This window comes from Scyliorhinus canicula, chromosome 6 (assembly GCF_902713615.1).
Source record: "Scyliorhinus canicula chromosome 6, sScyCan1.1, whole genome shotgun sequence".
Classification (NCBI taxonomy): domain Eukaryota; kingdom Metazoa; phylum Chordata; class Chondrichthyes; order Carcharhiniformes; family Scyliorhinidae; genus Scyliorhinus; species Scyliorhinus canicula.
In genome coordinates, this window is record NC_052151.1 from 211,433,339 (window position 1) to 211,446,731 (window position 13,393).

Here is a 13,393-nt window from a genome sequence, read left to right on the forward strand (position 1 = left end):
GCGGCGGGGTGTAAAAATAATAAGAGGGTAATTATATTCGGTGATTTCAATTTTCCCAAAATTAATTGGAATAGCCATCATGTTAAGGGCTTAGATGGAGTAGATTTCTTAAAATGTATACAGGAGAACGTTTGTTCTCAATGTGTAGAAAATCCAACAAGGGATGGTGCAGCGCTGGACCTAATTCTGGCGAATGAAGCTGGTGGTTGATTTGTTGGTGGGGGGGAGCATTTTAGTGATAGCGACCACAACATGGTTCAGTTTAAATTTGATATGGATAAAGAAATAGACAATTTGCAAACAAAGGTTTTGGATTGGGGGGAGACTCTGGCCAAGATAGACTGGAAAGAGTTACTTGTGGTGAAACCTACAGAAGAGCAGTGATAAAATGGGGAGGGGACAGGCCCAATATGTTCCCTCTTGGGTCATGGGAAGGTGTAACAAACACCGAGAACCATGGATGAAGAGAGACATTCAGGATACAAGAAGGAGGAAATGAGAGGCTTTCAACAAGAATAAGGGGAGACAATCTGTAGAGGCATGAGTGGAGTACAGAAAGTGCAGATGGAGCTCAAGAAATCAATTAGGAGAGCAAACGGGACATATGAGTTAACTGGCTGGTAAAGTATGGAAAAATCCCAAGATATTCTACAAGTATATCAATGGGAAAACGTTAATCAGGTAAAGGGTAGGGCCCATTAAGGACCAAGTGGGAAATCTGTGGGTGGAGCCAGAGGACATTGGTAGGGTGTTGAACAAATATTTCACATCTGTCTTCACCCAAGAGAATGAGGAGTTAGTTAAGGAACTCGGGGAAAGAGATTGTGAAGTTCGTGAGAAAATTCTCAGAGGGAGTGATTAAGGTATTAGAGGTATTGGCGGGCTTAAAAGTGGACACATCTCCAGGTCCGGATGAATTGTGTCCCAGGCTGCTGTGGAAGGCGAGGGAGGAGATTGCCGGGGCTCTGACCCAAATTTTAAATTCCTCTCTAACCACGGGGAAGGTGGCAGAGGACTGGAGAACAGCTAATATGGTCCCACTATTTAAGGGAGGTTGTAGAAACAAGCCAGGAAACTGCAGACCAGTGAGTCTCACGTCAGAGGTTGGGAAACTACTGGAAAAGATTCTGAATCATCGAATTTACAGATCAGAAGGAGGCCATTCAGCCCATCAAGTCTGCACCAGCCCTTGAAAAGAGCGCCCTACCTAAACCTACACCTCTACCCTATCCCCGTAACCCCACCCAAACTTTTTGGATACTGAGGGCAATTTAGCATGGCCGATCCACCTATCTTGCACATCTTTGGACTGTGGGAGGAAACCGGAGCACCCGGAGGAAACCCACGCAGACATGGAGAGAATGTGCAGACTCTGCACAGACGGTGACCCAAGCCAGGAATTGAACCTGGGACCCTGGAGCTGTGAAGCAACTGTGCTAACCCTATGCTACCATGCTGCCCTCTGTGCTATTGTGCTGCTGAATCCCCACTTGGAAAGGAAAGGTTTGATCAGGAGTAGTCAGCATGGCTTTATCAGAGGGAGGTCATGCCTAAAAACTTTGATTGAATTTTTTGAGCATGTCAGGGCAGCACGGTAGCATTGTGGATAGCACAAACGCTTCACAGCTCCAGGGTCCCAGGTTCGATTCTGGCTTGGGTCACTGTCTGTGCGGAGTCTGTACATCCCCCCCGTGTGTGCGTAGGTTTCCTCCGGGTGCTCCGGTTTCCTCCCACAGTCCAAAGATGTGCAGGTTAGGTGGATTGGCCATGATAAATTGCCCTTAGTGTTCAAAATTGCCCTTAGTGTTGGGTGGGGTTACTGGGTTATGGGGGTAGGGTGGAGGCGCTGACCTTGGGTAGGGTGCTCTTTCCAAGAGCCAGTGCAGACTCGATGGGCAGAATGGCCTCCTTCTGCACTGTAAATTCTATGATAACCAAGTGTATAGATGAGGGTGCTGCAGTTGATGTAGTTTACATGGATTTCAGCAAAGCCTTTGACAAGGTCCCACATGGGAGACTTAATAACAAGCAAATCCACATGGGATACAGGGTGATTTGATAAGGTGGATTCATAATTGCCTTGACGATAGGAGACAGAGTCTGTTAACAGACGGCTGCTTTAGTGTTTGGAAGCCAGTGACCAGTGTGTACCACAGGGATCCGTAATGGGTCTCCTATTATTTGTCGTTTATATAAATAGGGGTAGGATCAGTAAGTTTGCGAATGACCGAAAGATTGGCCGGGTGGCTAACAGTGAAGTTGAGTGACTTGGGTTACAGGAAGATAGAGACAGGTTAGTCAAATGGGCGGATAAGTGGCAGATGGAATTTAACCCTGAAAAATTACAGGTGATACACTTTGCAAGGAGTAATTTAACAAGGAAGTATACTAGGAAAGGTCTGACACTAGGAAGCTCCGAGGAACAAAGGGACCTTGGCGTGTTTGTCCTTAGATTTCTGAAGGAGCAAGGGCAGGTTAATAAGGTGATGAAAAAGTCATGGGGGACGCTCACTTTTATCAATCGGGGCATAGATTGGAAATGCAGGAAGATCATGTTGGAGTTGTATAGAACTTTGGTGAGGCCACAGCTGGAGCACTGTGCAATTCTGGTCACCACATTACAGGAAAGATGTAATGGCACTGGAGGGCATGCAGAGAAGATTCACCACAATGTTGCCGGGTGGATCATTTAAGTTATAAAGATAGGTTGGATAGGCTTGGGTTGTTTTCATTGGAGGAGAGAAGACTGAGGGGGTGACCTGATCGAGGTGGACAAGATTATGAGGGGCACGGACAGGGTGGATAGGGAGCAGCTGTTCCCCTTAGTTGAAAAGTCAGTTACGAGGGGACACAAGTTCAAAGTGAGGGGTGGGAGGATTTGAGGAAAAACGATTTTACCCAGAGAGTGGTGACGGTCTGGAATGCACTGCTTGGGAGGGTGGTAGAGGCGGTTGCCTCACACCCTTTAAAAAGTACCTGGAAGTGTACTTGGCACGCCATAGCATTCAAGGCTATGGGCAAGTGCTGGCAAGTGGGGTTAGGTGGGCAGGTCAGGGCCTTTCATGTGTCGGTGCAGACTCGATGGGCTGAAGGGCCTCTTCTGCACTTCAGTATTCTGTGAGGCATATACCTTGCTGGGTATATTGAAAAGCTCTATCAGATCTATCAAGGCAGCAGAATTTCATCTTCAGCCACCTTGTGACCTGCTCAATAGTCACTCAGGTTTCCCTGTTCCATCTGTTGTATCTCTCCTCTGTAACCATGCCTGTGTTTCACACAGGTACAAGGATCCATCCTTTCAATGGTCAACACTTGCCTTTTTAAATTATTTCATCAGATGATGCCGTCACTGGCAAGGCCAATAAAGACCTCTGCCTTTTAGTTTTAACAAAGTGTCACCTGGACTCGAAACGTTAGCTCTTTTCTCTCCCTACAGATGCTGCCAGACCTGCTGAGATCTTCCAGCATTTTCTCTTTGGTTTCAGATTCTGCAATCTGCAGTAATTTGCTTTTATTATTTGAAGCTTATCCCCAATTGCCTGAAGAAGTGGTGAGCAGCCTTCTTGAATTGCCACAATCCATCTGGTAGAATGCTATTGGGAAGCGATCTACAACAGAGAAGGAACGGTGATATAGTTCGAAACCAGGACAGTGAGTGGCCTTGATGGAAATTTGAGGTGGCAGTGCCCCATGCTTCTGCTGTCTTTGTCCTTCTCGGAGGTAGAGGTCACGTGTTTGGAAGATGCTATTGAAGGAGTTGCTGCTGTCCAGCTTGTACACGGTGCATACCGCTGCCACTGTATATCTGGATGGAGTGAATGCTTAATTTGGTGCAGGATGTGCCAACCAAGTGGATTATTTTGCCCTGAATAGTGCTGAACTTGAGTGTTGTGGGAGCTGCACTAATTCAGGCAAGTGGAGAGTACTTCATCACTATCTTTACTTGTAGATTGTGGACAGGGTATTTGGGAAACATGAGATGAGCTACTCACTTCAGAATTCCCAGCCTTTCAGCTGCTCCTGGAGCCACAGTATTCACACTTCATTGTCTGGTCAACAACAACCGTGCATCAATGACCCCTCTGTCATAATATCCATTCATATATATCATGAGATGCAGACAGGCAGTGATTGACACACAGGATAACCAATGAACACACACGACACAGAACAACCAATCACCACTATAAAGCCCACAGGGCATTAGGGCTCTCCCTCTCTCACAGGACACTGCTAGGGAGATAGTCGCAGTGCACAGGCCAATGAACATCATCATGTGGTAGCGAGCTAGTCTGGTCAAGCCAGTAGGAGATTATCAGATAGGTTAATAGAGTGTCAACCCACAGCAGATTATGTGCAGCAATCAACAGGTGCACTAAAACAGTGTTGGACCATCTCCTGTGTCGGAAGCCTGTTTCTCGTTTTACTGCATCCAGTTGCAGTCGATGTTGGACCAACACAGATAACACATCACCCTCCACTAGTCCTTCTCCCTACCCACCCACCCACACTGAACCACAAGAATGTTGATGCTGGGGGATTCATAGAATAAAATAGAATCATTTCAGCACAGAAGTAGATCATTTGGTCGTCGTGTTCTATGCCAGCAATGAGGTAGTTAGCTAGATGTAGCCACCTGCCTTTTCCCATATCGCTGCAAATGTTTCCCCTCCAGTTGATTATTCAATTTTCTTTTAAAACCAAGTGCATCTGTCTCCATCACAGGCAGTGTTTTCAGCAATAAATGTCAAGGGAAAATGGTTATATTCTCTGTTGTTTGGGAAGATTATTATCTGCCATTTGTGTCGTGTAAATATTATTTGCCACTTATCAGGCAAAGCCTGAATGCTGTTCAGGTTTAGCTGTACATGGTCAGCTTCAGATCGAAGGAATTGTGAACAGTATTGTACTGTTGAAAATTATACAATCATCAATAAACATCCTCACTTCTTTTTTTAAAAATAAATTTAGATTACCCAATTATTTTTTCCAATTAAGGGGCAATTTAGCGTGGCCAATCCACCCACTCTGCACATTTTTGGGTTGTGGGGGTGAAACCCACACAGACACGGGGAGAATGTGCAAACTCCACACGGACAGTGACCCAGAGGCGGGATCGAACCTGGGACCTCAGCGCCGTGAGGCGGTTGTGCTAACCACTAGGCCACCGTGCTGCCCTAACATCCTCACTTCTGACCTTATGTGGAGGGAAGGTCATCGACAAAGTAGTTCAGGGTAGTTGGGCTGAGGATATTACCCTGATGAACTCCTGCAGAATGTCAGTGAGGCACCATGATGCCCCACAAGGCTGTGTCCTCAGCCCCCTACTATAATCTTTATATACCTATGACCGTGTGGCCAAATTCCCCTCCAACTCGATTTTCAAATTTGCTGATGACACCACCGTAGTGGGTTGGATTTCAAACAATGACGAGACAGAGTATAGGAATGAGATAGAGAATCTGGTGAACTGGTGCGACGACAATAATCTCTCCCTCAATGTCAACAAAATGAAGGAGATTGTCATCGACTTCAGGAAGCGCAGTGGAGAACATGCCCCTGCCTACATCAATGGGAACAAAGTAGAAAGGGTCGAGAGCTTCAAGTTTTTAGGGGTACAGACCACCAACAGCCTGTCCTGGTCTCCCTATGCCGACACTATAGTTAAGAAAGCCCACCAACGACTCGACTTTCTCAGAAGACTAAGAAAATTTGGCATGTCACATACGACTTTTAACAACTTCTACAGATGCACCACAGAAAGCATTCTTTCTGGTTGTATCACAGCTTGGTATGGATCCTGCTCTGCCCAAGACCGCAGGAAACTACAAAAGGTCGTGAATGTAGCCCAGTCCATCACGTAAAACAGCCTCCCATCCATTGACTCTATCTATAATTCCCACTGCCTCAGAAAGGCAGCCAGCATAATTAAGGACCCAACGCACCCCGGACATACTATCTTCCACCTTCTTCCGTCAGGAAAAACATACCAAAGTTTGAGGTCATGTACTAACCGACTCAAGAACAGCTTCTTCCCTGCTGCCATCAGACCTTTGAACGGACCTACCTCATGATAAGTTGATCTTTCCTCTGCACTTTGCTGTAACTGTAACATTATATTCTGCAGTCTCTTTCCTTCCCTATGCACGGTATGCATTGTTTGTACAGCATGCAAGAAACAATACTTTTCACTGTATACTAACACATGTGACAATAATAAATCAAATCAAAGATGGAGAATAAGGCCCCCTCTCAGGTTGATGATGATTGAGAGGAGACTGACGCGATGGTAAATTTCCAGATTGAATTTGTCCTGCTTTGTGAGTACAGGACATACTTGGTCAATTTGTGTTTTCACTTGAGGCTTTTTACATATATTCATGAAAATATCAGAAGACCATCAACATGAACTGAAACCTGAAGCCCCCAACCTCCCCTGATACCAACATCCCACCGCCAACCCCGAGACCCCCCCCCCCCACACTCTGCTGACCCCTCAATCCGCTGAGGAAATCAATGAGCGGCTTCCACCTCTGGATGAATCCCTCTTCTGACCCCTCGCAAAGGAAACTTGACCTTCTCCAACCACAGGAATCCTGCCGGGTCACTCCCCCAAATCCCCGCCTTTGGCGGCTCCGGATCCGGCCAACACAACAAGATCCGTCTCCGGGCTCTCAGGGAGGCAAAGGGCAATACATCCCCACCTGGGCTCCTGGATCTTCCGACACACTGAATATCGCCAGCTCCGCACTGGGGGGCCCCGACGACCCGAATCTCGGACATAACATCCGAGAGTCCCGCCAGAACCCCCTTCAACCTCGGACACGCCCAAAGCATGAACGTGATTCGCGGGCTCCCCCCCCCACCCCCCCCCCCCCACAATATCCACAACTGTCCTCCACCTCCGCAAATAACCAATTTATCCTTGCAACCGTCATGTGGGCCCGATGCAACACCTTAAACAGGTTGAGGTTTAACCTCGCACACGATAAGGACGCGTTTACCCTCCGCAGGGCCTCTTTCCATGTCCCTCGCCTCCCAACTTCTCCTCCTCCCATTTGCGCTGAATCGACTCCACCGGAGCGAACTCCCTCTCCATTAACTCACGGTATATATCCAACGTCCTCCCCAATATCATCCTCCGACAACAGCTTATACCGGAGGCGTCCGCATACAGTGAAACTCTGTGGTCAGCAACCCCCAGCTCTATCTCCTACCAACCCCTCGATGCCCTGAGCACCATTGCCAATGGTCCAACGCCAAGGCGAAAAGCAGCCTGCCTCATCCGCTGATGTAGCCTGAAATACCCTGAACTCATCCTTTTAGTCTGAACACGCGCCATCGGCGCCCTGTACAGCAGCTGAATCCAATCTACGAACCCCTGACCAATCCAAACCGACCAACACCTGCAACAAGTACGCCCACTCCACCCGATCAAAGGCCTTCTCAGCATTCATTGCCATTGTTACCTCTACCCTCTGCCCCATCGAGGGCATCATAATAACATTAAGCAGTATGCGCACATTTGCCGACAACGGCTTCCCTTCACAAAACCTGGTCCTCCCCGATCACCCCTGGCACCAGCCCTCTATTCGCAATGCCAGCACCTTTGACAACAACTTCGCATCAACATTAAGCTGTGATTGGGTGGCACGACCTTCACTGCTCCGGGTCCTTATGTTTCTCCAAAATCAGGGAGACGGAAGTCTGCGACAATCTGGGGGAGAGCTTCCCGCCATCCCAAGCTTCATTATATCAGAGGCTCCAGCTCTGCACCAAACCTCTTGTAAAACTCCATTGGGAACCCGCTAGGCCCCAGGGCCTTCCCCGCCAGCATTGAACACATGCCGTCCATCACATCCCTCAACCCAATTGGGACCCTCCCCTCCTCCACCCTGGAGAACCCCAACCCCTCCTCCTCCTCAGGTAGAAGGACACAAATACCCTATTCACTCCCTCTATGTCCAACACCACCTTACCCATCTCATCCCTCATCCCACCAATCTGCCTGTTTCCTCAGCTGGTGAGCCAACATCCTCCTCGCCTTTTCCCCAAACTCATATACTGCCCCTCTAAAACTGCCCTACCGCCTTCCCTGTGGACACTAACCCGAACCTGACCTGGATCCTCGGTCTGTCCTTCAACAACCTCGCCTCTGGCGTCACCGAGTACCTCCGATCGACCCTCAGAATCTCATCTACCAGCCTCTCCCTCACCTCTTGCCCCACCCATCTCTCCATAGGCGCCCAGATAAAAATAAATTAACTCCTAACTACTGCTTTAGGTGCCGTCCATAGCGTGGCGGCCGTAACCTCACTCGTGCCATTCAGTTCCACATAGCCCGGAAGGCCGCCCTCACCCGCTCACACATAGCCTCATCTGCCAACAGCCGCACATCTACCCTCCACTGTGGGGCCTCCCTCTGCACCACCCTCAAATCCACCCAGTGCGGCACGCGGTCTGAAACCACGATCGCAGAGTACTCCGAGTCAGCCACCCCCGTCAGCAGCGCCTTATCCGTCACAAAGAAATCGATCTGGGAGTGCACGTGAGAAGAGAGAATTGCTTCGGCCTCCCAAACGTCCACAAGTCCGCACCCCCTTCCCCCCCGCCCCCACCCCGACCCATGCATTCCATGAACCCCCTCAACTCCCCAGCCACCACCGGCAGCTTTTGTCGACTTATGACTCAGATCTAGGACCAGATTGAAATCTCCCCCATGGTCAGCCTGTGTGTGTCCACATCCGGGATCCGTCCCCTAAGCCCGCCTCATAACGGTCACGTCGTCCAAATTCGGGGCATAAACGTTCACAGGACTATCGGCATCCCCTCAATTTCCCACTGACCATCACATGTCTACCCTCCAGATCAGCCACAATGGTCCCCAGGGTGATGGAGGAGACGGTGGAGGGACTGGGGGCCCCAATTGGGTTGAGGGAGGTGATGGTCCGCCACTCCCCTCGTCTTCACATGTAACTCCCGAGTGGAATTCCTGCCCCACCAATCCCTTCTTCAGTCTTGTCTAATCTCCCCAATATAAAGTGCTTCTCCTGCAAGTACACAACGTCCACCTTCAAACTCCTGAAGTGCGCGTAAACACGAGACCGCTTCAACGGCCTATTCAATCCTCGCACGTTCCAAGTGACCAGCCTGGTCGGGTGGCTCCCCACACCCCTCCCCTGCTGATCAGTCATACCCCTTTCTAAGAACCCAACCCATGTCAGGTGCCCCTCCAGACCTGCCCCCAAATCCGCCGCTATTCCTCCCGACCAAATGCGCCACACCAACCACACCCATGTCAGCATCGCTCCCCCCCTCCGCCTACCACATACCCATGCAGAGAACCAACCTACACACTCACACCTTCCTCCTGACAACCCTCCCCCCCACTTCACTCCCATTAACTAGCCCCCCAGCTAGCATAGTGGCCCCTGCCCATGGCCTCTGACTTCCCCTCCCCCTTACAATCCAATGCTCCCCCTGCAACCGTCCCAACCACCAGCAAACAAAGAAAAAGAAAAGGCACATTCACCATTACCGCTCCCCTATCGCAACCTGCCCCAATCTACCCACCTACTCTGCCACACAATTTGCACAGCACTCCTCTCCAAAGTTCAATGTCCTCACACTCTTCCCAGTCCATGGTCTCTCATAAAGTCCATCGCCTCCTCTGGCGAGTCAAAATAAAATTCCTGCTTTTGATGCGTCACCCACAAGCGAGTAGGATATAACAGCCCGAACTTCACCCCCTTCTTGTAGAGGGCGGCCTTTATCCGATTATACCCGGCCCTCCGCATGGCCAGCTCGCACCCAGGTCTTGGGAAATCCGCAGCTCACCCCCCTCCCAGGTGCACTTCGTGGTCTGCCTCGCCCACCTCAAGATCTTCTCCTTATCTAGGAATGGATGCAGCCTCACCACCATCATCCTCGGCAGCTCCCCCACCTGCGGCCTCCTCCTCTGCGCCCTGCATGCCTGATTGTCCTCGAAGGACTGGTCAAAGGCCTCTTTCCCCATCAGCTTCTCCAACATGCTCGCCACAAACCTGGCAGTCTCCGCAACTTCAATGCCTTTGGGCATCCCCACGATCCTCAAATTCTGCCTCCTGGAGCGGTTCTCAGGGCCCTCCAACTTCTCAGCCTTTTCTGGCTGCTCATCACAAACCCCATCTCCGCCCCCAGCGAAGTCATCCGATCCTCATGTTCCACCACCTACTCCTCTTACCTTTTAGAATCATTGCTGAGGTCAGGCGCAACTGATAGAGAGTTACATTTGATAAGATGCACACATTTGGCAAAATGATTGAACCAAAGGAAGTGTGTTAGTTCTAATGATGAGAATGGACCCGCAATTGTGACTAATAACACAACATTAATAGAGACGGTTTTATCATTCAAAATGGGTTGATGTTTATGGATGAATATTTGCCGTCTGTTTTTCTAGCATATGAACAAAGGAGGACATGTCTGAAAATTGTGTCAACTAAAATCCCTTGGTGCACTTACGTACTGATGGAATTCAAAGGACGTGTTACATTTGAAATGAGAGTACACTAGATCTTGTGTAAAACTGATCTATTGCACTTTGAATGTTTTGAACCCAGGCCCTGAGCCTCCTGCCACTGCTACACCCACTCGATCGCCACCCTAAACAGCTCCACCACATTGGTCAAACCCTCCAGGGAGTCCTGCCTTTGCTGCTAGAATTTGCCATTTAGGAACTCCACCAGCTGTTCCGTCGACCACTGGGAGGGTTAAGTTGACCTTGAGAGGGGCCATTGAGTGGTTCCAGAAGAGATGGGGTCTGTTTATTCTTCACTCTAAATGGTTGGTTACTGTCAGCTGCTAAGGGGAGAGGGAGTTCGGGAGGTAGGGATTCGGGGGGTGGGGTTATTTTTTGAGTTATGTGTATGTTGGTGGGTAGAGTGTGGGGGGGGGGGGGCATTCCGTTTGTTATTCTTTTTGGATTGCATTTTGTTTTATGTGTAAAAAGTAAAAAAAGGAATAAAAATATTTTAAAAAAAGAAAAACGGTATGAGTAGAGAATGCAGCCCCCCCCCCCCCCCCCCCCCCCCCCCCCCCCCAGCGAATGGTGTTGCGCCAAGAAACATGCGGCTGGGGGAACCAGAGATACCAGCCCATGTTTGACCCAAGGCTGGACGGAGGTCAGAAGCTGGGCAATGCTGGAAGAATTCAAGCTGAGCATCTGTGAGCAGGTTATTGCAAGTGTGAAGCAAGTGTCACTTGACAGTACAGATCATTTAAAGGTTTCAGTTGTTACTATCTGCCTGGAGATCAGAGAGAGAAACATTACCGGAATCAGAGTGAATCCATGGTCTATATTCATAACATTAATACTGACAGTAATAATAATGTACAGCGTTTATTCATGACACTATTGCTGACACTGATAACTTACAGGTCAGACATCCACATAATCTCGCACAGTCTGGTACTTACTCCAGTTTCTGTATTTTACAGTCTGGTTTCTTCAAAGCCGCAGACAGTACTTTCATTCCTGCATCTTCCAGATTATTGGAACTCAGCCTAAAGAGAGTGAGAAACACATTAAAATGGGCTGAATTTTCACCTCAGGAGGTGAAGAACAGAGCTGGGTTTATTTTCAGATAAGAAACTCACTACCGGTGAGGAACTGATTGAAGTTTTTTCTGCGGGGACGCCATTAATTGTTATGGAGGTGAGTTTTCTGTTCACTTACAGCCTGTTGGGGTGGAGGGAATGGAGGAGGGTCAGATGAAGTGTGGACTCATTCACACTCACATGGCAGCCAGCATTGAGGCTGCTGGTTGTGTTATGTACTCTGGGATAACACAGACTGCAACTCGATGCATCTTTGGCCAAACGATACTCCAGACTTTGAAGTAAGTTCAATGTGATTTATTGAACCATTAGCATAGTTCTCTATGAGTTTGACTCTCCTGCTAATGTTGCTGTAGTAACTCAGTCTAACTAACCAGTCTGCTCTAAGCCACGTGGTGGGTGTGATGCTTCTGATCTGTCCCTGTCCTAATCTCTCAGTGTCACCTGTAGAAAGAGGCAGAGCATGTGTGCCCTGTCCTTTTATATGGGTTGTGTAATGCCCCCTTGTGGTAGTGTTACCTCTGGGTGTCTTGACTGCCCATTGGTCGTGTCCTATTCTAAGTGTTCATTAGCTGTGTGTCTGCATATGACGTCTCTGGTGCTCCCTCTCGTGTTTACTTAGTTGTAGTGTATCTACATTAACCCCTTGTGTATTTACATTGGTGCATATCACCACACAGTTTACCCTGAGGGAGAGATCTGCAGTTTGTGTCAAAGTCTCCACAGCACCAGAGGGAAGTGAGATGTCACAAAGAAACCTTCTCACGTACTCAACTGCAGGAAGTGGGACTTAGAATAAAGTGCGGGGTGCTAATAAATGAAGGGAGTAAGGGAAGGAAGGGAAATCAATGCTGCTTTGCCCTCTGCTTGCTAATAACTTCCCCTTTCAGGAAGTGGCCATACTCTGTTACATGAGAAGCTTGTCATTTGGTGAGTATTTAGTAAGTGACTAAAGTTTATTCTGTTTATAAGGTGCGAAAATAGTTTCGCAACTGGTGGTAAAAACAAAACATATAAAATGATGAAGGGAATAAATAGGATAGATGCGGGCAGGTTGTTTCCACTGGTGGGTGAAAGCAGAACTAGGGGGCATAGCCTCATAATAAGGGGAAGCAGATTTAGGACTGAGTTTAGGAGGAACTTCTTTATCCAAAGGGTAAATCTATGGAATTCCTTGCCCAGTGAAGCAGTAGAGGCTCCTTCATTAAATGTTTTTAAGGTAAAGATAGATAGTTTTTTGAAGAATAAAGGGATTAAGGGTTATAGTGTTCAGGCGGAAAGTGAAGCTGAGTCCACAAAAGATCAGCCATGATCTCATTGAATGGTGGAGCAGGCTCGAGGGGCCAGATGGCCTACTCCTGCTCCAAATTCTTATGTTCTTATACAATTAAAAAAATAAATAAATAGTTAATTCAAACATACTGAAGATGGCAGGACAGCTAATGTGTCACAGCTACAGCATATGGATGCTCTTGAGGGCAGGTTTGATCCAGGGCAGACAAGTCTGCAGTATGTCTTTGAAGTTCGAGCAGCTTTGACCCAGAGTTTACAATATGGAGGCTGAACTAAAGATACTGCAACTCATCAGAGAGGTGGAAAGTTACCTGGCTTCATTGTACCAGGAGGCAGTCACACTTCATAGATCAGGGTCTTCTTATTTGGTCAGGAACAGGAGAGCCATAGAGTTTGACAGCACAGCAAGAGGCTCTTCGGCCCATTGCGTCTGTGCGTGTGACTGTGAATGAGGTGGTCAACGAATTCTGATGGCAGTAGCAGAGCAGTTTCAGTCTTTACA

The 13,393-nt window shown here is 48.4% G+C and overlaps 1 protein-coding gene across 2 annotated transcripts in view; it reads right to left on the bottom strand.

Moving 5' to 3' along the window:
• LOC119967861 (NACHT, LRR and PYD domains-containing protein 3-like) overlaps positions 1–13,393 on the bottom strand; it is an 84,275-nt gene that overhangs the window by 12,003 nt on the left and 58,879 nt on the right. For both annotated transcript variants that reach the window (XM_038800909.1, XM_038800908.1), the window contains exon 8: positions 11,458–11,544. In XM_038800909.1, coding sequence (XP_038656837.1) covers positions 11,458–11,544 — 87 coding nt within the window. The remainder of the gene's footprint in view (positions 1–11,457; positions 11,545–13,393) is intronic.